The sequence below is a fragment of the Bufo bufo genome, chromosome 10 (genome assembly GCF_905171765.1).
Source record: "Bufo bufo chromosome 10, aBufBuf1.1, whole genome shotgun sequence".
Taxonomy (NCBI): Eukaryota; Metazoa; Chordata; class Amphibia; order Anura; family Bufonidae; genus Bufo; species Bufo bufo.
Genome location: NC_053398.1, coordinates 140,359,685 through 140,384,920, shown reverse-complemented (window position 1 = coordinate 140,384,920; position 25,236 = coordinate 140,359,685). Strand labels below are relative to the sequence as shown.

Sequence of the window (25,236 nt, the reverse complement as noted above, 5' to 3'; positions counted from 1 at the left end):
TTCAAGGGGTGTGTAACCACTGCGTCAACCAACCGGTGTGAATTTGGGCTAATGCTAAGGGTGTTATCCTGGCAGTCCCCAGTTATTCACTCTAGAACCCCTATACAGGGATCTAGACTTTGCTGCAGGGGAGCCAACAGGCCGCCATCACCTGGAGTAGCTGACCCGCAGAGCTGAAAGACACCTGCGAAGCACTGAAGGATTAGGCAGTAATCAGTAACAGGCTGAGGTCACAGCAGGCAGAGTTCATGTCAATCCGAGAAACACTCCAGAGATCAAGGCAGAGCAGCACGGGGTCAGTACGTAGATCAGGTACAGGTCAGGTCAGGTGGAAGAGACTCATTAAATGGGAATCAGGGAGAAGTAAGTACACGGGCAGACATGCAAAATTTAGCACCTTTGCAGAATCTAGGAAGATGGTGAAACTATTGCTCAGCAGAGAATGAGACAGCCATCAGGATGTATATACTGTATATATATATATATATATATATATATATATATATATATATGAGATCCTCAATGTAAAAGTAGAAATAATGAGGCAGCACTTGGATGACGTGGAAGAAAATGGATCTCTTTATTCACCAATTGGGAATTAGCACATTGGAAACAGCCTGATAGCTGCACACAGAGCCAAAGGAGGGTTTGACCCTTTTAGCACTTCAGAATGTAGTGAGGATCAATGAAGAATATCCTTAAAGGACACACAGGGCATAGGCACCCATGTCTGCTACTAGAGCTCTGGGACGGCGACAGACACAGGGTGAGCGGATCGGGACCTGTGCCCGCCCTAGGTAGCGGGGCAGCAGAGGGCACAAGCCGTCGAGGTAACAAGAATACTTGCTGTCAGGTTTCTTCACAGATCACAGGAGGCTGTATATCACAGAGCTGCGGCATTAGCCACTACGTGTGCCAATGTATTGACACCTCTGTAACGTATATTACAAAAATGTGGTCCCCTAGAAGGAATGCTCTCAGGGATATTATATACAAGAAGACATGTGCGAAAACCTGTCTGAAGGTGGAGGCTTACAGTAAAACTTCACAGAAGTCAACAGATGCCATATTATGGTGGTAGTGGGCATGAGACCTAAGGCTGGGGCCACACGACATGTGCCACATAAAGACTGCACTGCTACATTGTTTCATCTAATGATTGTCAAGGGGGTCACTCTGCGACATGCAATAGGCCACGATGGTGATGCAGCAGTAGCAGAGAATCCAACACTGTTGGATTTTTGGCCGCAAGTCGCACGCCATTGTAGAGTCACGTGTCACACGCCACTTTCCTGTGACAGCTCTGAACTAGTCGTGCAGCAGCAGGTTGCAGACAGGCTGCACAAACATTTTTGGTTGTGTGAGTTTTCTGGGGCTTTCTGTTGCATGTGGTTCTGTAGCTCCAACCTTAAAGGGCAATCATGTTTGGTACATCATTTTATTATTGTTTTATTGACTAGTTACATAGTGTTTATAAAGTTATAACTATGAATAGAAATGAATAATAATATAAATATAAGTAAATAATATAAAAATAAACAAAACATAAAATAATCCATAATAAATAATAAAACATGATACAACATAACAATAAAAATAAATATTAAAAGTAATGAATATATATTCAAAATAATCAAATAAATTATTATAATAATTGTGATCGCTGTTACATAGTAATAATTGGTGCAGGATACTTATCATTTGCTTTTCAATGAGTTATGTGATGTAATATTTATAAGGTTCTAGAAGTAATAAATAATAATAATAATACAGCTGAATAATAAATGTGATATCACTAATATATATTGTAAAAATCGATCCATAATACTTTTATCTTCAATGTGTTATGTAATGTTTATAAATTTCTACAACATAATAATAACTTATATAATAATAACAACAATAATAATAATACTGATAAATAATTATTGTGATATCACTATTTTATAGTAATAATTAACATACTACTGCAATATAATAATTGTTGGGATATCACTACTATATGATAAGATATTAAGTTTCTTTTGCCACTTAGAAATCTAGTATATAAAAATAAAATCATATTCCGCTTTGACTATTTTCCACCTCTCGCCTTTTCTCATTTTCTCACACATGGATGGAGAAAATCACAAACCATATGTTCTGCCGCACACGCCGACCTACCTCTCCTTATACAGTATCCACACCCCGCTATTCTGATACTACAGATAGGATATTTTGATAGAAACTGTTACACCGGTGTCATTATCGGGGGCTGAACTCTCTGCCTTATACACTGCGTGCAGAATTATTAGGCAAATGAGTATTTTGACCACATCATCCTCTTTATGCATGTTGTCTTACTCCAAGCTGTATAGGCTCGAAAGCCTACTACCAATTAAGCATATTAGGTGATGTGCATCTCTGTAATGAGAAGGGGTGTGGTCTAATGACATCAACACCCAATATTAGGTGTGCATAATTATTAGGCAACTTCCTTTCCTTTGGCAAAATGGGTCAAAAGAAGGACTTGACAGGCTCAGAAAAGTCAAAAATAGTGAGATATCTTGCAGAGGGAGGCAGCACTCTTAAAATCGCAAAGCTTCTGAAGCGTGATCATCGAACAATCAAGCGTTTCATTCAAAATAGTCAACAGGGTCGCAAGAAGCGTGTGGAAAAACCAAGGCGCAAAATAACTGCCCATGAACTGAGAAAAGTCAAGCGTGCAGCTGCCAAGATGCCACTTGCCACCAGTTTGGCCATATTTCAGAGCTGCCACATCACTGGAGTGCCCAAAAGCACAAGGTGTGCAATACTCAGAGACATGGCCAAGGTAAGAAAGGCTGAAAGACGACCACCACTGAACAAGACACACAAGCTGAAACGTCAAGACTGGGCCAAGAAATATCTCAAGACTGATTTTTCTAAGGTTTTATGGACTGATGAAATGAGAGTGAGTCTTGATGGGCCAGATGGATGGGCCCGTGGCTGGATTGGTAAAGGGCAGAGAGCTCCAGTCCGACTCAGATGCCAGCAAGGTGGAGGTGGAGTACTGGTTTGGGCTGGTATCATCAAAGATGAGCTTGTGGGGCCTTTTCGGGTTGAGGATGGAGTCAAGCTCAACTCCCAGTCCTACTGCCAGTTTCTGGAAGACACCTTCTTCAAGCAGTGGTACAGGAAGAAGTCTGCATCCTTCAAGAAAAACATGATTTTCATGCAGGACAATGCTCCATCACACGCGTCCAAGTACTCTACAGCGTGGCTGGCAAGAAAGGGTATAAAAGAAGAAAATCTAATGACATGGCCTCCTTGCTCACCTGATCTGAACCCCATTGAGAACCTGTGGTCCATCATCAAATGTGAGATTTACAAGGAGGGAAAACAGTACACCTCTCTGAACAGTGTCTGGGAGGCTGTGGTTGCTGCTGCACGCAATGTTGATGGTGAACAGATCAAAACACTGACAGAATCCATGGATGGCAGGCTTTTGAGTGTCCTTGCAAAGAAAGGTGGCTATATTGGTCACTGATTTGTTTTTGTTTTGTTTTTGAATGTCAGAAATGTATATTTGTGAATGTTGAGATGTTATATTGGTTTCACTGGTAAAAATAAATAATTGAAATGGGTATATATTTGTTTTTTGTTAAGTTGCCTAATAATTATGCACAGTAATAGTCACCTGCACACACAGATATCCCCCTAAAATAGCTAAAACTAAAAACAAACTAAAAACTACTTCCAAAAATATTCAGCTTTGATATTAATGAGTTTTTTGGGTTCATTGAGAACATGGTTGTTGTTCAATAATAAAATGAATCCTCAAAAATACAACTTGCCTAATAATTCTGCACTCCCTGTAGTTAAAGGGGTATTCCCATCACGGACAATGGGGGCATATCGCTAGGATTGTCTGTGATGGGAAAACCCCTTTAATTTTGTCTAATTTGGAGTAAAATGCGTGTCAACATTCATCATGCGCACTATAAAGAGGACTTAAAGCTTCCCCCGTGATAATGTCAGGATCTGTAAGATTATAGACCAGTGGAGCAACCACAGGCAGAATGATCTGGTGATACGCACAGGTCCACACCGGAGTTACTGATACTATGTAACAGGAAGAATAGAAGGTTCTGATTTAAAGGGGTTATCCAATGATTAATGTGTGTCCTTTCTGCTTCAGCTCTCTCCTTATCATAGCTCAGGGGCATGTCCTTTCTGCAGCAGTTCGCACCCTATTAAAGATCAAAGGACGTGTCCTTTCTGCAGCAGCTCTCTCTCCTTATCACAGTTCAGGAGCGTTTCTTTTCTCTCTCTCTCTGTAAGTGTCACAGCTTCTAACAGTAGATAGGGCATTTAAAGGATGGAACTGAGCATGTGCGACCACCTTAGCAATGTCACTAACACGGACGGACAAATACGGACAAGAACAAAAAACTGAGGTCAACCCCTTTAATTCTACAGACAAGGAACTCTTTTGGCTATTTGCTATTTCCCAATTTAAATTATTTCAGTTGATTATTGTTAAATATCAGCATCTATCCCTAAACTGAAAGGGTATAGGTGTGGGGGGGGGGGGGGGGGGGTTGTTTCTGTACTTAATACTGTACGTATTTTTTTGTACGTTTTGTTTTGTGTGATTATCTGATTCAAAAAACAGGCACAGGTCAGGTCAGAAGGCAGACAAACAGATATAGGGAGTCAGGCAGAACATGGCCTACAGACAGACTCGTGGATTATAGCTCCTTCACAGGATCCAGCAGAGACTAAAACAACCACAACGAACCTGTTGCTCAGGCCAAGGGATAGGACGCAGCACCCAGAATATATAGCAATATATATTAGCCCATTGGTCAAGCAGGTGCACACAAAAACCAATGGGCATTAACCCTGGCAGTGCTGCAGAGAATATCAGAATAAGACATAAAGGATGGATAGACCCTAGGGGTGGTGGGGGCATGGGGCGGCAGGGGGCACAGACCGCTAATGTGACACCCTATTAGTTAGTGTTGTGGAGGAACCACAATGAAAATGTCCTGCAGGATGCGTTCACACAGCAGATCTTTTACGAGGATCCCTTCATGTTTTTCACGTTGCAACCCGCTTCGAAGTAGTTATCACAACTCGGATTTGAAAAGACCCAGTTGGCGTGTCCATTCTTGCCACTTGCAGATTAATTCCATTGAATGGAGCTAGATCCGCATGCAGAAACATGACAGATGTAAATCTGTGGTAGAAATCCGAGGCTGGCGCTACTAGCAGATGTTTTGCATGGACAACAGGTACAGTCCCTTAGGAGTAGATTGGGTTGAGCATCAGTCGACTATCTGCATTTTTTCCGAATCCATCATGGATCATTACATCAACAAGGCTTCTGTCAAGATAATACAACCGGCTGCGTCCGTTCTGAACAGATCCGGTTGTATTATCTCTAAAATAGCCATGACTGATCCGGCACTAAAACCACTGTAAGTCAATGGGGGACGGATCCGTTTTCTTTTGTGTCTGAGAAAATAGATCCAGCACCAACGGATCTGGCAACATTGACTTACTGCTTGTTTTCTGTCGGGAACGCAACCAGGTGGAGCGGAACGTATTCTGGTGCACGCCGTTCCATTCAGTTCAGTTTTTTCCCTATTGACAATGAACGGGGGAAAAAACTGAAGCATTTTCCTCCGATACTGAGATCCTATGACGGATCTCAAAACCGGAAAGGAAAAGCACCCCACACATATCCTTCTGTAAAAGGTGATACTTATCACTTTACTCCTTCATTAAACGATGATAAATATGAAAACAATTCCCGACTCGTCCGAGGTCTCTATGTGGATTATATCCACCTCTGTGCATTTATCAGCCTGAGGAGCTGTGAACGCATATCAGCGGTGCTCATCACAGTATAATCCCTATGTCTGGCAGTCCATATGTGCGGCCTCATCGCCGGCGACACCAGAGGGCAGTAATAATTATGCACAGATCACCGGGATCACCGGCAGCACAGCGGCTCCATCCATTCCTAATGAAGCCCAGAACGAGTCAAAGCAGCAAACAACAGGAGCCTTATTCCGAGCCCTACATGAGGCTAATGTGATACTTTATGCAAATGTATGTTTGCATATTAATCAGGCTTGTTAAATAAATGTGTTGTATCTGTGTACACCGCAACACACTGCGCCGCTGTCCTGTAAACCTGAAATAAACGTATAATTAACATGCCTCTTCATGGCCAAATAGCCTTCATAAAAGGCCATTATCCAGCAGGACACAGTCAAGGAGAACACCAACGCTCAACACTCTTCTTCTTGGAGCCATGTAGGTTGCCATTGTGCTTCCCAGTGAGGTGGTCTACTGTAGAAATCATGAGTCCTGTATCAATGACGGGCAACATAGGTCCCTTCGACTTGAAATTGGAAGCATTGGCATGGCTCATCAGTCATCTCCTGGCAAGGAGTCTTAAGGTTACATCGCTCACATCCTACAGTATAAGATGGATGTTGTTGAAGTCATATACATGAAGTTAAGGCGTCTACAGGGTTGGATTGGTCGTCTATATATAAAAATGACCTTTTGTGATGGCCCAGAGTCGACATCTGTGAGTGTGAACTGTCAGGTTGAAAATCTTCAGCTATTGTTGGCTGAGACTAGATTGGTAAGATATGATCGGCAGTGATTGATCCTTCATATTCTGTGTCTGACTTATAATAATCCTATGTGTATAACCTACTATATCAACCAGAGTACCAGAAGATCCTCAGGTTGACCAGGCTCTGATACAGTAGTGGGCTCCAATGGTCCACCACAAGGCAACACCATTTGCAGTGGTTTTATAGATCATAACTCTTCAAAAATTGCTTAGGCCTAAAAGCCTTGACTTGGGTTGTGCAGCAAGCTTCAGGGGAGAAAAACAGAGGAGGTGGATAGGCGTAATAGTGGCAAGAATGTTGGTAGCAGTGTTCATACTCTTGCCTCCCTGGACTGTGCAGTGATGGAAAGGGCACACAGTTCTTCCCTTTTCTGTCCTGGTTTTGGGATTCTTCTGTCTGATAACGGTTGAGGTGTCCTTGATGTTGATAGTTCTGGGTGCAAGCCAGGTTGCCTTGATGCACCTGTGGATGTTGGTTCAGTGTAGCAGTGCACAAAGCAATGATGGGGCAGTAGTGTGCAGAACAGTTCTTTACTAAAGACTTCAAATGCAAACACATCAGGACAGTTCTTAGCATGCATGAACTGGCAGTTGTTACACAAAATGCACTTTCTACAGATGTTACAGGTTTCACGGCTAAGCAGGCCAAAATGTCGGTCTAGAGCATGCCTCCTTATGCTGCACATCTCTAGCTGACTTGTACTTCCGCATCCAGGCTTAAGATGTATTACTTCTTGTAAAGCAATGCAACCCATAGGGGCAGACCCTAAATGTCAGAGTAAGAATTGCACCTAACTTTTTCACTGTGGAATGTGGGCAATGTACTCACACAGGTGATCAAACTGCGGTGTGTATCCAAGCACTGGAGGCAAACTCTTCCACATATGGCGATGGAGACTTAGTGGTCTCCAATGACTTTGACTGTACACTCCCTTCTTTCATCTGTCCTGCTTCTTCAGTGGACAAAGTTCTTTTTTTTCTGGCCTAACTGTGGCTGGTTCCTTTTACAGGCTAGCTCCCATGTAAGCTGCATGTATACTCTTCCATACTCTGCACTAAACTAACGTGTTTCTAGAAGGTTCCTCCTATCTACATAAAGAGGGTGATACCTGCCCCATCTAGTGCTGGCTGTGGATATGGCTCATCAGTACAAAATATAGCAAATACATATGTTACACAGGAAAATACATTTTTTTGTGCTTTGCAGTGTACCGCTGGTCTGCAGTGGGGCACTGCATTCTCCCCTTCTTTAAGGTAAGCCGGCCTTGGCGCTTCTTTGACTTTTGACTTTTAGTTCCAGATTACCTAGAAGGCAAAAAGCTAAGCATGCAAGCAAACATTCTTTACTGTACATTTATACACAATCTTTCCCAAAAAGTCGATTATGTCCTTTGGTTTGATCTGACTTTCAGCAATCAATTATGGTGGGACTGATATGAGCTTCAGGTTCAAGTAAGGAGTCTTCCTTGAGTCCACAAGACATGTTGACATAAAAGACACTTGCTGTCAGTCTGATACTGTCTCAAGACTGAAAAGCTACGATACCAGTTGTATTCGTGGTTTCATCGGTTGGTCTACGTATGATTGGGGTATTTCTGTTGCTTATAAAGGTCCATAAAGAGGAGTACATAGATTGGCCAAATTTCCATTTCATTTGGTGATATAAAGTTTTTTTCCCCATTAGCATGGATAGCGTAATATACAGGGAGTGCAGAATTATTAGGCAAGTTGTATTTTTGAGGATTAATTTTATTATTGAACAACAACCATGTTCTCAATGAACCCAAAAAACTCATTAATATCAAAGCTGAATATTTTTGGAAGTAGTTTTTAGTTTGTTTTTAGTTTTATCTATTTTAGGGGGATATCTGTGTGTGCAGGTGACTATTACTGTGCATAATTATTAGGCAACTTAACAAAAAACAAATATATACCCATTTCAATTATTTATTTTTACCAGTGAAACCAATATAACATCTCAACATTCACAAATATACATTTCTGACATTCAAAAACAAAACAAAAACAAATCAGTGACCAATATAGCCACCTTTCTTTGCAAGGACACTCAAAAGCCTGCCATCCATGGATTCTGTCAGTGTTTTGATCTGTTCACCATCAACATTGCGTGCAGCAGCAACCACAGCCTCCCAGACACTGTTCAGAGAGGTGTACTGTTTTCCCTCCTTGTAAATCTCACATTTGATGATGGACCACAGGTTCTCAATGGGGTTCAGATCAGGTGAACAAGGAGGCCATGTCATTAGATTTTCTTCTTTTATACCCTTTCTTGCCAGCCACGCTGTGGAGTACTTGGACGCGTGTGATGGAGCATTGTCCTGCATGAAAATCATGTTTTTCTTGAAGGATGCAGACTTCTTCCTGTACCACTGCTTGAAGAAGATGTCTTCCAGAAACTGGCAGTAGGACTGGGAGTTGAGCTTGACTCCATCCTCAACCCGAAAAAGCCCCACAAGCTCATCTTTGATGATACCAGCCCAAACCAGTACTCCACCTCCACCTTTCTGGCGTCTGAGTCGGACTGGAGCTCTCTGCCCTTTACCAATCCAGCCACGGGCCCATCCATCTGGCCCATCAAGACTCACTCTCATTTCATCAGTCCATAAAACCTTAGAAAAATCAGTCTTGAGATATTTCTTGGCCCAGTCTTGACGTTTCAGCTTGTGTGTCTTGTTTAGTGGTGGTCGTCTTTCAGCCTTTCTTACCTTGGCCATGTCTCTGAGTATTGCACACCTTGTGCTTTTGGGCACTCCAGTGATGTTGCAGCTCTGAAATATGGCCAAACTGGTGGCAAGTGGCATCTTGGCAGCTGCACGCTTGACTTTTCTCAGTTCATGGGCAGTTATTTTGCGCCTTGGTTTTTCCACACGCTTCTTGCGACCCTGTTGACTATTTTGAATGAAACGCTTGATTGTTCGATGATCACGCTTCAGAAGCTTTGCAATTTTAAGAGTGCTGCATCCCTCTGCAAGATATCTCACTATTTTTGACTTTTCTGAGCCTGTCAAGTCCTTCTTTTGACCCATTTTGCCAAAGGAAAGGAAGTTGCCTAATAATTATGCACACCTAATATAGGGTGTTGATGTCATTAGACCACACCCCTTCTCATTACAGAGATGCACATCACCTAATATGCTTAATTGCTAGTAGGCTTTCGAGCCTATACAGCTTGGAGTAAGACAACATGCATAAAGAGGATGATGTGGTCAAAATACTCATTTGCCTAATAATTCTGCACGCAGTGTAGTAGAAAGACGAGGGGAGACCAACCCTATTGTCCTGCTCGTCTAGACGTAGACAGAAGGAAGGAAAAAGGTTGTCCTGGACACGTGGGCAGCATTCAGAGAGGACTATGTCTTGATTTATGTTCTTCCATGGTTGACTTTGATCTATGGGCCATGAGCAAAAATATGTTTTGCTTTTTTTTTTTTTTTTACTTATTTAGTAATTTATAAAATTTATGTTTTTCCTGTTTCTAGGAACCATCGTGATGAACATGCTGGCATTCGATGCAGATGACCCCACAACAGACAACGCCGTCCTCCGCTACAACATTCTCAAGCAGACACCCGATAAACCATCACCAAACATGTTCTACATCGACCCGGAAAAGGGGGACATTGTCACCGTGGTGTCGCCGGCTCTGCTTGATCGTGAAGTAAGTAACAGATTTATTGACTTCTCACAAGAGCTATTGTCTGGAATGTGCCTTACAAATGAGGGAAGCGAAGAGATGGCATTTCCGTCATAATGTATTCAGTGCCAGAGATTGATGGTGTAATTGCATTAATTAAGATTTCCATTAAGATGTATTTAAGAATCAGCACCTACCGGCATCTGCAAATGAAATCAGTCAAACGGCAAAATGAATCTGATCTGCTACAACTTGATATTGTAAATCATTTTCAGGACTGATGTTGGGAGACAGTGACTACTACCCCATCATCCAGAAGTTGTGCAGTTGGAGTCGTTTTTTTGTAGTCACTTCTTAAACCTTACACAGATCTGCATATTCTTCAGTGGAGAACGTGTCATAGAGGTGGATCATCCTGGTCCTCCTATCTATCTATCTATCTATCTGTCTGTCTCATATCTATCTACAGATGTAGCAGAGTTAACTATTCTTGGTGAGTTATCACAGCCAGTTAACATGTTATGACTGTGACTGTTAACTCTGTTGTATCTATCTATCTATCTATCTATCTATCTATCTATCTATCTATCTATCTATCTATCTATCTATCTATCTAGTTTCTTCAGCAGCTTAGTACTTTAACTTCCTTTTTGCTCCTTTTGGGTACATCCACACGGAACCAAAATGTAGTTAATTTTCCAAATCTGCAGTGTTTTACAGTAGCAGTAAAGCTGACATTTTAAGACGTACCACCCGCACACTGCATTTTAAGCTGAGCTGCAGTGTGGATTTGAAGGCCATAGAAATGTAAATTTATGCTGAAAATTGTACTCGTTGCGATGAACAAGCTAAAATCCACATCAAATCTGCAGCAAAAACCATCCTCATGTCACTTATGTGTACAGTACCGGAGACCACACAAATGTATTGGCAGAAGATCTGGAGACCATGAAATGATTTCAAAGGATCTGGAGACCACAAATACCATTACTGGTCAAAGGGTCTAGAGACCATCAACTATTTGCAAAGACTATACACACTTGTTGGCAAAGGGTTTCTAGAAACCATATACGTATTGGCAAAGGTTCTGGAGACCACAACAAAGTCATATTGTCAAAGGGTCTGAGTGAAGACCATAGATGTTATTGACAAAGGGTTTTCTGGCCATAGACAAAAGTTGACCAACATCTGTCTACATTTTCCAGAGACAGTGAAAATGCTGTATCGTGTTATGAGAAGAATTCAGTTCTTCATAGGCATAAGAAACGTGTGAGACATAAGGGAACATTTGTATAGGTTGAGCTACCAAAAAACAAGAAAAGCCATTGGAAATTTCAATGCAGTTTGAGACAATTCAAGCATGGTTCACATCCTCAGAGGAATACGGGACAAGTGTGAAATGAATCTTTAAAACGGTATCTAAGTATATACAGAATTACATTGGCCTGCCTTGAGACATGTCTTAGGACAGCTAATGGAAGTAAATGAACATTTATGAAAATAGCAGACTCTCCGCTGCCTCTGTGGATTTGTCCTGAAGGGCGGCGACCTGTTGTCCTCACTAGTTAGACCCTAGTAGTTCCTTCTCATGTTAAACACCAGCCTGCCAATGTACTGAGCAGATACAAGGCTTCGGGGCTGAACATGCAGCTGAGATTCACTTTCCATCTCAGGACTGTATTGTTCTTCGTAGATAAAACTTTCCTTCCTTAGCGGGCCACCGATATGAAGCACAAGCGGTGGGATTGTTTCGGTTCTCCATCCTGACATATGGACAGAATAAGAGCTCAGGTTCTGTTTCATTCCTCTTTTTTGTGTTGTAATAAGCATCTTTAAGCAGTCAATACACTTATTACTTTTGCTCCATCTATATGCAAATGTTCAACCCTCCGCACCTTCTCTTTTTTTAATGAAAAGATATTAATCTTTACAGCGAGTGATCTCGCATTTTGTACGTGCGTTTTACCTTTGAAATATTCATATTTACAGGGATGGCTCAGCAAGGAGCGCATTGACTCATTTCTTTGCTTGTGGAATTCATATTGTTAGGACCCCCCGCTGGAATCTATAGAATTATTCTGACAAGCGTCAGGCGTCTGTAAGCAGATGGAACTTTTTTTTAGTCTCAGTTCAAATTTACTTTGTAGCTTTCGTTTCTAATGTGGTGCCAGATCTATCGTATGACACATCCAAATGCTGTCCTCTGGACATCATTGACTCATTATGGAGTCCGTCTGAGTTCTGCTCAGGTTTTTTATCACTTCCATAGAAACCCTGTGCTTGACTTGCAGTGAGAGGTGATAGAACTGCTGATGAAAGCTCTGGATAGAATGTAGCTTCCATTTCTAATATTGGTACCAGATCTATCGCACAACAGATCCAAATGGCTTTCCAGGGACCACCTTGACTTGTAATGGAGTCTGTCTCAGTTCTGCCGAGGTTTCTTTCACTAATAACAGTGTGCCTTGTGTTCAGGGCCGGACTGGGACAAAAAATAGGCCCGGGCATTTTTGACTGAGCAGCCCAATCACATGACCCCCAACAGGCCCCACCCCCTTGCAGTATAGGGGCGGAGCCAAAACAGGAAGCACAATTGAGGGGCAGGGCCCGCCACCAGTAAGATAGGAAGGCTTCAGCCAACACACAAGCTTCTTTGGGGGTCCCCAGGTGACATTAGGGGTCTTAGTACGATCCGGCCACCTAATCCGGCAGAAAATGCAAGGAATCGACTGGACACAAAGCACAGCATGCAGCGGTTTATGTCCCGCTGATTCTCTGCATTTTTCCCAGATTGTGGCCGGATCTCTGCTGTGCCCCATTATAGTTAATGGGGCTGGCGGGCATTCTTTCTGCATCCAGCAGTGCCGGATCCAGTGAATTCTCAGCTGGAACACCCGCCAGGATCACTAACGCAGATGTGAAAGTAGCCTAATACAGCGCCCCATACCTCTTATATCCAGTGATGTCTCCTCTGATGTAGATGTTCTCTTTCTTCATCTTCTCCATTCAGACCAGACCACCGTGATAATTTCTTTCAGCCATCTCGCGTCTCTGCAGAGTTTGACAGACATCTTAGTTTCCTACTTTTCCATCATCCTCCAATTAACATCCCATCATGGACCCCCAATACTGAGAAGCTGTGCTCCCCAAAACTATACTGCAAAAAGAACTGTGCCAAGCTGATGCTGTGCCAGGGTGCCCCCACAGTAATGGTGCCCCCAAAGTTTCAACAATAGTAATTATTTCTTTGCCAGAGAGCATTTAGTAGTAATAGTGCTCCTACAGTGCCCCCAACAGTAATTGTGTCCCACAAGTAATAATGCTCCCATAGTCCCCCAGTTGTAATAAAGCCCACCATAATGCCCCGCTAGTAATAATTCTCGTTATAATGTGTGACAGTAGAACCCCCCCCCTTATAATGTGCACCAGTACAAAAAATGCCCCGTTGTGTGGCAGTAAAAAAAAAAATACCTCCTCTTAGTGCCCCCAGTAGAGCCAATGTCCCCAGAGTGCCCTCATGTGTTCCAATGACCCGTACTGTGTGCCACTACAAAAAACACTTAGTGCCACCAGTTGAGCTTAGGTGCCCATAGTGACCTTATAATTTGTGCCAGTATAAAATACTCCTATATAGTCCCCCCAGAAGATGCCCCCATAATGCTCCTTCCCCGTCTCCATAGTGCCCTCCATAATGTGGCACTATAAAATGCCCCTATAGACTGCCCCACATAGATACCCCCATAATGCTCCTTTCCTCCCTTCCCAATAGTGGCATCAAAATGGGTGCCAGTATTAAATGCCCCTATATAATGCCCTCATTGTGCTCTTGTCCCCCACTTCTCCATAGTGCCCACCTATAATGCGTGCCAGTATATAGGGCCCCCAGTAGATGCCTCCATAGTGCTCCTTCCCCTCTTCTCCATAGTGCCCCCCCATAATGTGCCAGTATATAGGGCCCCCATAGTTCTTCCCCTCTTCTCCATAGTGCCCCCGTATTGTGCCAGTATATAGGCCCCCATATTGTGCCAGTATATATGGCTCCATAGTGCTCCTTCCCCTCTTCTCCATAGTGCTTCCACTTTTTCTGCATAGTGTCCCCCCCTTATTGTGCCAGTATATAGGGCCCCATAGTGCCCCCCCATATTGTGCCAGTATATATGGTCCCATAGTGCTTCCCCTCTTCTCCATAGTGCCGACCCCCCCATATTGTGCCAGTATATAGGGCCCCATAGTGCTTCCCCTCTTCTGCATAGTGTCCCCCCATATTGTGTCAGTATATAGGGCCCCATAGTGCTTCCCCTCTTCTCCATAGTGCCGACCCCCCCTATATTGTGCCAGTATATAGGGCCCCCACCCCCCTTCTTGCCACAGTATAGTAAAAATGAAATAATAAAAACAATAAACTCATATACTTACCTCCATGCTGCTGTCAGCGATGCGATGCAGGCCTCTTCCGGCCTGTGTCCCGCGCTGTACAGCTCAGGCGGCGCGCGCTATGATGTCATCGCTTTGCCTGCACCGGCCTCTGATAGGCTACAGGCCTAGTGCCTGTAGCCTATCAGAGGAATGGGCAAGGGAGACGCCTCTCCGCTGCTCCATTCATCTGCATCGCTGTCCTGAGGACTGTGATACAGATGAATATGGAGATGAGCGCTTCCACAATGGAAGCGCTCATCTCCACTCCTGCCCGGCTGCTGCCACATTAATAAAAAAAATAATAAATGCTGATAAAACTGCTCTGGATAGAACGTTGTAGCTTCCATTTCTAACATTACGCCAAATCTTTTGTAAGACAGATCCAAATGGTGTCCTAAGGATCACATTGACCAATAATGGAGTCTGAGTTCTGTCGAGGTTTCTATCACTTTATTAGCAGTGTGCCTTGTGTTATCTGGCCATCAGAGGTTACAGAACTGCTGATAAAAGCTCTGGATGGAACATCATAGCTTCCATTTCTAACATTGTGCCAAATCTATCGTAAGACAAATCCAAATGATGTCCTACGGGCCACATTGACTAATAATGGAGTCTGAGTTCTGCCGAGGTTTCTGTCACTTTGATAACAGTGTGCCTTGTGTTATTCTTGCCGTCAGAGGTGACAAAACTGCTGATAAAAGATCTGGATAGAATGTAGCTTCCATTTCTAACATTGTGCCAAATATTTCGTAAGACAGATCCAAATGGTGTCCTAAGGATCACATTGACTAATAATGGAGTCTGAGTTCTGCCGAGGTTTCTGTCACTTTGATAGCAGTGTGCCTTGTGTTATTCTGGCCATCAGAGGTTACAGAACTGCTGATGAAAGATCTGGATAGAACGCTGTAGCTTCCATTTCCAAGTTCTATTGTACAACAAATCCAAATGACATCCTCAGGACCACCTTGACTTATAATGGAGTCTTTCTGATTTCTGCCAAGGTTTCTATTACTTTGATAGCAAAAATAATGGTGTGTCTTGTGCTATTCTCGCCTTTAAAGGTGACGGAACTGCCAATGAAAGCTCTGGATGGAACGTCATCACTTCCATTTCTAATTTTGTGCCAGATCTATTGTACAGCAACTCCAAATGGTGTCCTCTGAATCACTTTGAATTATAATGGAGTCTGAGCTTTGCCGAGGTTTCTATCACTTTGTTAGCAAAAATAGCGGTGTGTCCTGTGCTATTCTCACCGTCAGAGGTGACGGAACTGCAGATGAAAGTTCTGTATGGAACAGTTGTAGTGATTCAAGTAAAACATGGTGTAAATGAACTTGGGCTTCAGTTATGGACTACACAGGTTCGTTACAGTTACTGATCTGCTATCATCTACTATTTAATGACCATTATAAGTTCATCTGCTTATGACTGGTGCCATTTTCATCGTGTGGCAGTGTCGGACTGAGGTTCCTGGTTCCACCAGAGGGAATTTTCGAGGCCTATTCCCTATATCATCAATAAAGTTTAGGGTGCCTTCACACATGGCAGATTTCTTTGCAGACAATTTTTGCCGCTAAAAATCTGTTCCATTCAAATAAATAGGGTTGTTTTGGTGGCAAACATGGATTTCTGCAAGTCCCATTCAGGTGAAGGGAGCTGATTTTTCGTTGCAGAAAATTTCTTCAGATAAAACTTCTGCATATGAAGAAGGCACACCAATGCATTTTGAGTCACAGTAGTAGACCCTAGTGGTAATTGATTGGCTCCAAAGTTAGTTAAATAAGTGTCTTTCTCCTGGATCTTTGGGACCCATTATGGTATTAGAGCCTGGGCCCATCGGAGGATTCTCTGGTGGGCCAGTCTTGGGGTTTTCTGTGGCAGAAAGGGATACTGAGAGTGCTTTACATAGATAATCCATCTTGTCATTAGAGTCCTGTCCATTTGTGGACTGAATACAGGAAAATGCAGAGAGGACAGAGGTTGTGTCTTCCCTGTAGTTCTCTCTTCATAGTTAAGGTAAAGAGATATTGTATATTAAATTGTGACCTTGACTAACGCGTGTCCTATCTACATACTTTATTGTAGGTATTGTTGCTATATAAAGCAGGTGTGCAAATGAGGTCCTAGCAAGCTCTACCACTGATGCCACCAGATCTTGTAACTCAATGTTTGACCCTTGACACATGTCAGGATTTGGAGGATTCTTTATCCCCTCACGGAGAGCACCTTAATCGCCATGAAGAGTCTTATAGGCCAAACATGCTCCTCTGGAATTCTGGGGTGAAGGTATGCAAATGAGCTCTTAGCAAGTGCTTCCTCTAATGCCACCAGATGTAAGGTATCTTTCCTACAGGTCAATCTTTGACCCTTTAAATAGACCTTGAGACATGACATGGATGATAATTAACCCATCACCTCATCTTCAGACATCTATTTCAGGGTGATTGCCCCTCATCAGTGCAGAGCAGAGAGGGCTGGCTTAACTTGGTGAAAGACCTCGAACCCCCTAAATCCTGACCTAGGCCTCTCACCCAGTTAAGCCAGTACTCTCTGCTTAACCCAATCCAGAATGGTCTGATGTTTGCACAGTTCCTTAACGAGGACCATCCATGGCCCTCTATCCAAAGACCCTAAATCATCTACATCAGCATCATCTATAGAATGTATGCCATAAAAGCTACACCTGAAAACATTGGCATGGTGTGCGCATAGGTAACTACATGTCTACTTTGGAGAAGTGGCAACATTTTTACGTACCCTCTCGGGATTTAGAAGGGCTGGTGTCGCCCCTCTGATTTCGGGAGGCATTAGAAGATTCCCTTACATAATATTCTCAGTTCTCTGTTATAAAACAGTTTTCTCATCCTGATCACAGAACATGGACCTTTTTTGTGTGTGATTTCTATTTGATGGCAACCATCAGCATGCAAATAGTCTTCTCATTCCAAAGACATTATCATTTTGAAATGGACTCAGCACTGACTTTTTGCAGCCGTCGTTCTTCTGAGCTTTATCTCTGTTTGCATGTAAACCCATTAATTATTTTTCAGCCAGCCTATTATAGCTGGAGACTGACCGTAATAGCAGACATATTCTTATTCAAATAACGAGTGGTTGACGACTGGCGTAATGCATCATGACGGTTATGGCTTGCGGCTTCTTCCAGGCGTTGGACAATGAGTAATTCAGGAAACATTATATAATTAAATCATAAAATCCAGCATAGCTCCTGGGAAGATTTTACAAATATTACATTTTCCAAATGTATATATTTTTTTCTTCTTTTACAATCCCATGGACTTTATAAGTACAGTATATATACATCTACTGAGCACCAGGCAGTTGTCCCAGACAACTGTAACATGATACAATTTGAAGGTACAGATGTGTCCTTCCTTTGCTTTCCTCTTGGTTCAACATATCCAGAGATGAGAGGCATGAGATTCCCATCTTTTAGACCATTGAGGACCCTGGGATTTTCCATTTTTGCATTTTTGTTTTTCAGTCCCTGCCTTCCCATAGTCCTAACTTTTTTATTTTTCCATTCACTTAGCTTTATTAGGGCTTATTTTTTGCGGGACAAGTTGTACTTTCTAATGCCACCATTTACGATTGCATACCATGTAGTAGGAAGCAGAAACATAAATTCCAAATGGGGTTTTTATTTTTTATTTTTTTTACACTGTACACTATGCGGTAAAATTGACCTGTTATCTTCATTCTCCAAGTCAGTACATTTACAACGATACCACAATTGTATAATTTTTCTTGCGTTCCAATACTGAAAAAAAAATGTAAACCTTTGAGGAAAAAGAAAATTATAACCATATTCTGACCCCTGTAGTTATGTTTACGGGGCTCTGTGACCGCAAATTTTTTGCGGGACGATCTGTTCTTTTCAGTGATACCAATTTGAAGTGTGTGCGATTTTCTTTTTTTATCACTTTTTATAAAAGTGAAAAAAAATGGCAAATTCCGTTACACCATTTGCCGTATGCCAATAATATTGTTATATTTTAATTCTATGGGCATTATGCTGATTATGTTTATTTTTTAAGTGTTAAGTATTTTTATTTTAAGGAAAGGGGGGTGATTTGAACTTTTTTTTATTTTTTTTTATTTTTTTTATATTTGTAAAAACTTTCTTTACTTTTTTTTTAACTCATTAGATTGCCCATTGTGTTCATTGATGACTATATAGCCATCATTGAACACTGCATTTGGAATATAACAATACAATGCTGTATTGGTATATTCCTGAAATAGGCACCAAAGCCTGCTTGAGGCTTCGGGTTATTACGGCAATGTAACAGGTTCCCCGATCTCAGCCAGGGAGCGCTGTTACCGGAGCAGAAGCGCGCAACTTATGCTTCCGGACTGATCAGATGCAGTGGTCACATTTGACCACGGCATCTGACGGGTTAAATGTATGCGATCAGCCTTATGGCTGATCGCATACATGTGCTGCGGGTCTCTGCTATTTAAAATAGCAGAAACCCGGCGGCTATGGCGCCCACTGCACATGCGAGCGGGCGCCATGTTTAGTTACCAGACTTCCGTTGTACATATATGGCGGAGGTCCTTAAGGGGTTAAAAAACGTGGTTTTTGGGATACCCTGTTGGGATTCATTTATGCTCTATGAGGCACATTTATTAAGACCGGCGATTTAGACACTGGTCTTAATTGTGCCTGTGTTGCTGGAGGCAGCGCCAAAGTTATGTGGAGGCGCAGGTTTCTACATAACTTTGTTGGTTCCACCAGCAGGACATGATGCAATCTAAAATCTATGCCAGCTCCCATGCTGGTGTAGATTTAAGTAATTTTGTACGCTAAAAACTGGTGTACAAAATGATGAATGAGACGGGGCTGTCGTCCCTCCCTCTTCTCCGCCCGTCCCACGCTCCCCCTTTTTTAGACCTGTCAGGAAAGTGGCGTGAGCAGGGAAAAGTCACAGATTTTGTAACAAAGTGTTTGACATGTGAAGTTCTCGAAGGTGTTGCCCGCTTATTGCAATAATGTATTCAACTTGTATTGTGAAAAATTAGAGTCGTAAGGTAAGGGCGAACATGGTTGGCAGAAACTGGTCTACGTTTCTACGTGGCCAAATGTATTATGGATGCAACCCATAATGGTGACCAAGGGGCACTGAAAATTTTAACTGAAGTGTCTACGTTGCAGCAAGGAATTGTTGGTCTGTAGCAAAGAAAAATTAGAAAAATTAGAAAAATATACCAAAAAATGTATCCACTTTGTTGCTGATGGTTACTTCTCCTTAGGCCTCATGCACACGGTCGTTGTGCGTCCGTTCTGTGCATTGGGGACCGCAATTTGCGTCCGTGCGGCAGCCGAGATGGATCGAGACCCATTCACCTAGAATGGGTTCGTGATCCGTCCGCTTCGCAAAAAAATAGAACATGTTCAAGTAAATGGGTCCGCATCCGTGATGCGGGGTGCACACAGCCAGACCCACCGTATGCATACCGCAATAAGGACACGGGCACACAACGGCCGTGTGCATGAGGTCTTAGAATGATATTTAGAAGCCCCGCAGCAGTGCTATCCCTCTAGAGGAAAGCAGTGACATGAGACCAATAATAAAGCACCATCAGTTCAAGGTTGAAAACATGCAGGGTTTATTATACTCGCTAATTCAAGTGGATATAACCACATATCAGATAAAAACAGCATTCAACCCCCAACTCGAGTTTCCCTGAAAGTGAGAGCGAAACTCGAGTTGGGCACTGTCACTTTTTTCCCCCTTTAGAGGCATTGAGAGATCCCCAAATTTTAGAAGATAGATCCAGATAAAGCAAGTTTCTTGGTCTGGATGTCTATTTTTTGGAATTATTTTCAGGACTTCTTTAAGAGAGGTGCAAGTTTATTGTCTATTTGGTGGAAGGAGACCTGCCTCTTTCTCGCTGCACTCATCTGAACACAGATTTTTGCAAGAATGTTTTTTGTATTGTTTTTCTTATCAAAACGAAAAGTTTAAAGACAAAGTGATTTGAAGAAATGGCAGCTCACAAATGCAGTGCAATTATCAGAAAGGCTCTTAGATGAAGAATTGTTCTAAGGGCTCTTTCACACTTGCGTTCTTTTCTTCCGGCATAGAGTTCCGTCGTCGGGGCTCTATGCCGGAAGAATACTGATCAGGATTATCCTAATGCATTCTGAATGGAGAGAAATCCGTTCAGGATGCATCAGGATGTCTTCAGTTCCGGAACGGAAAGTTTTTTGACCGGAGAAAATAGCGCAGCATGCTGCGCTTTTTGCTCCGGCCAAAAATCCTGAACACTTGCCGCAAGGCCGGATCCGGGATTAATGCCCATTGAAAGGCATTGATCGGGATCCGGCCTTAAGCTAAACGTTGTTTCGGCGCATTGCCGAAGCCGACATTTAGCTTTTTCAGAGCGGTTACCATGGCTGCCGGGACGCATGGATCACGTCATCCATGCGCATGGGGCGCTCTGACGTCATTCTGGAGCGCCCCGGGAGCCGCACGGACTGTAAGTATACCGCTCCCCCGCTCCCCGCTCCTACTATGGCAACCAGGACTTTAATAGCGTCCTGGGTGCCATAGTAACACTGAAAGCATTTGGAAGACGGCTCCGTCTTCAAATGCTTTCAGTACACTTGCGTTTTTCCGGATCCGGAGTGTAATTCCGGCAAGTGGAGTACACGCCGGATCCGGACAACGCAAGTGTGAAAGAGGCCTTAAATGACTGATCTGGATCCAAGGAAATGTGACTTTCCTGTGACCATGACCAGTTAAACGTAAATTAGGACTCTAGGCGTAACCTGAAGCTCCAGGGTGTTAATGCAAAATCTGTTACAAGTCGAATCTGTTTATTGACACAGCCAGTCATAACTCATGACGTCTTCATTTTATGTTAAATAACTCCACATTTGTTTCACAAAAAAAAAAAAGACAATCTCCGCGCTGTGTTCATCTTTTTTTAATCTCACCACTATTGTCCAAGTTCTCTGCTGAATCAGCACCTGGTTTTCTATGATTGAGATCTAAATAATTGGATGTTATCGGCTGAATATAACATATTCATTACAGTCCAGGTAATTATTACTGTTAGGAAGTGAGACATTTGCGCCTGTTCCGCAGACTGAAAGCAATTCATTTCCAGTGCTATAAAAAGGCAGATTATTAAATCATTCAACCCGGGTGTCTACTGTAGGAACGTGTCTTGATCTACGTGTCTGGAGATTCAGCCATGTACTCACTTTTGTTACTTTGTTGCACTTAACACCTCAATAGCTGTTACAAAATAACTATTGTTTTCTTTAAGATAAATAATCAAAGATATCCACGGCACTTCCTTCAGTAAAAAAGTGTCGGTTTACTCACCAGTAGCAACGTTTCGGTTCGCACACTGGAACCTTTCTCAAGCAGTGATACAAACAATGGGTGCATATAGCAAATATAAAGGGTGATCAATATCCATCAATCAATTACATAGTTTAGATTAAAAAAAAAGTGCATAAAATCCATAAATAGAGTGTATATCAATACAAAACATGATTCTAAAATATCACAGTATAGTGAGATAAGTAGGTTTAACGATCAGATACTTTTCTCCTTTCCTGTGGGTATGTTTTACGATTTTCTGCAATCATTTTCTATATTACATCCAGTCTGTGGTTTTACATCAATACAGGAAAAGGTTAATTGTAGCATTTCATTCTCTGCAATCACTATTACAGTTCCTCCAATCATAGCTGTTTTACGGTGTCTGCATGTGGTCAGCATAGGGCGTACTTCCATCTGAACGCACCTGGGGGGATCCCGGGGTTTATACTTCTTCCTCCTACTCACAGTTCTCAAAATGTATCTCATTAGGATTGCATTCAGTATTTTACATTTCCAACTTGATTAAATTACCTTCTTCATGTGGTAATTTTTCACAGTACACAGCTACATTAAATGTCACATCGTTACCAAGGAGCTTATGTTTGTTAAGAAAAATATGACCCCTGCCCAGTATAAGAGTAATTTACCGAGAGAAGGTCTGACAAACAAGATGCTTGAGTTGTGTCCTGTGAAACCGTGGAAAACTCCAGATACATCAACCTGAGACATCTTTAATCCATTAGTGAAGAACATCTCCAGAATAGCGTCACACATGTCCATAGGTTGTGTCTGGTATTGCAGCTTATTCTTATTCACTGTAATGGAACAGAGCTGCAATGCCATAGATACAGAATTTTTTACCCTGCACACAAGATGCACCTAGCTTTTAGGGAAGGAAAGTAAGAAAAAAAATATATATATTTTGCATCAGACCTCATATCAACCCCCAAATCAGACCCCAGTGTTAATCAGACCTTAGCTCAGACCCCCAATGTTAATAAGACCCCCATTCAGACCTCAGATAAGACCCCCAATGTTAATGAACCCTAATGTTAATGAACCCGAATCAGACTCCCAGTGTTCATAAAACCACCATTCAGACCTCAGATCAGATTCCCCGGTTAATAAGGCCCCCATTCAGACCTCAGATCATAACCCGGTTAATAAGACCTCAGATCAGAACCCCAGTGTTATTCAGACCTCAGCTCAGACGCCCAATATTAATTAAACCTCGGATCAGACCCTTGATGTTAATCAGAACCCTAAACAGACCTCAGATCAGACTCCCAGTGTTACTAAGACCCCCATTCATACCTCAGATCAGACTCCCAGTGTTAATGAACCCCAGTCAGACTCCCAGGATTCAGAAGGCCACCATTCAGACCTCAGATCATACTCCCAGTGTTAATAAGACCTCAGATCAGAACCCCAGTGTAATTTAGACCTGAGCTCAGACCCCCAATGTTAATAAGACCCCCATTCAGACCTTAGATAAGACCCCCAATGTTAATGAACACTAATGTAAATGAACCCCAATCAGACTCCCAGTGTTCATAAGTCCGCCATTCAGACCTCAGATCAGATTTCCCAGTTAATAAGACCCCCATTCAGACCTCAGATCATACCCCGAATGTTAATAAGACCTCAGATCAGAACCCCAGTGTTATTTAGACCTCAGCTCAGACGCCCAATATTAATTAAACCTCAGATCAGACCCCTGATGTTAATCAGAGCCCTAAACAGACCTTAGATCAGACGCCCAATGTTAATGAACCCCAATCAGACTCCCAGTGTTCATAAGGCCATCATTCAGACCTCAGATCATACTCCCAGTGTTAATAAGACCTCAGATCAGACCCCCAATGTTATTCAGACCTCAGCTCAGACCCCCAATATTAATTAAACCTCAGATCAGACCCCTGATGTTAATCAGAGCCCTAAACAGACCTTAGATCAGACGCCCAATGTTAATGAACCCCAATCAGACTCCCAGTGTTCATAAGGCCATCATTCAGACCTCAGATCATACTCCCAGTGTTAATAAGACCTCAGATCAGACCCCCAATGTTATTCAGACCTCAGCTCAGAGCCCCAATATTAATTAGACCTCAGGTCAGACCCCTGGTGTTAATCATAGCCCCAAACAGACCTCAGAACAGACCTCCAATGTTAATGAACCCCAAACAGACCTCAGATCAGACCTCCAATGTTAATAAGACCCCCATTCAGTCCTCAAATAAGACCCCTAATGTTAATCTGACCTTAGATCAGAGAAAAAAATATATATAAATCGACACAGACACCAGTCCTGATTCAGCGACCTTCCTGCCGCTCTATGCTGTTACCCGGCATTGGACAGCATGACGTCGCAGAGCGCGCCTACGTCCTCACGCTGTGTGCAGGTCACAGAACAATGTCTAGCACTAGCAGACAAAAACCAGGAAGGGTAAGTACAGAGCCAACACAGGGAGCAATGTATTCACAGCTCCCCCAGGTCCTCCGGTACTAATGAGCGCTTCCATAAGACGCACTGACTTTTTTCTCCCACTTTAGGGGGGGGGGGAATTGGCATCTTATAGGGCGAAAAATATGCTAACCCTTTGACAGGAGTGATGCTGTTTCTGGAAGAAAGCAGCCTTGTTTTTGCAATCTTGGACAAAAAAGGGCTAATTATCATTAAGAACCTGCCTTCAAGATTTCGTCCCTCCCCCCCCCAAACAAGTGGCTCAACCTCCATGACTTCTGTAGAGCAGATTTGTATTCGTGTTATACCTTAAATTCCATTATAGGGTTCTGTTATAAGTAACACAATGTAACGGAGTATAATGGAATTTTAGGAGGGAATGTAAAACAGAAGCCTTTAAGAGGCATTCCGTCTTGCTCCGTCCGAACACAAGTCTATGGGCACACATAACGGGGCTTTTTTTCAGTCATGAATAACGAAAAAAAACTGAACCATTATTTGTGTATATTCCGTTATAGCTCTGTTATAACGGAACTCTATAACGGAATTTATAATGCGAATGCGAACCCGTCCTAAACCAGTCACTATAACAGCCGTCTGGCTACTTCTTGTGGATATGTTATAAATGGTGAGATGGGAATAACCCTTTTTAAAGGGGTTTTGGGTTAGGGTTATATTGCCATATTCTACCTGCAAAGTGCTCCAGATCAACCGACAT

At 42.6% G+C, this 25,236-nt stretch overlaps 1 protein-coding gene across 1 annotated transcript in view; it reads left to right on the top strand.

The window, feature by feature from the left end:
* Window positions 1-25,236, top strand: part of CDH13 (cadherin 13) — a 530,998-nt gene that overhangs the window by 333,331 nt on the left and 172,431 nt on the right. The window contains exon 7 of the mRNA XM_040409712.1: window positions 10,120-10,298. Coding sequence (XP_040265646.1) covers window positions 10,120-10,298 — 179 coding nt within the window. The remainder of the gene's footprint in view (window positions 1-10,119; window positions 10,299-25,236) is intronic.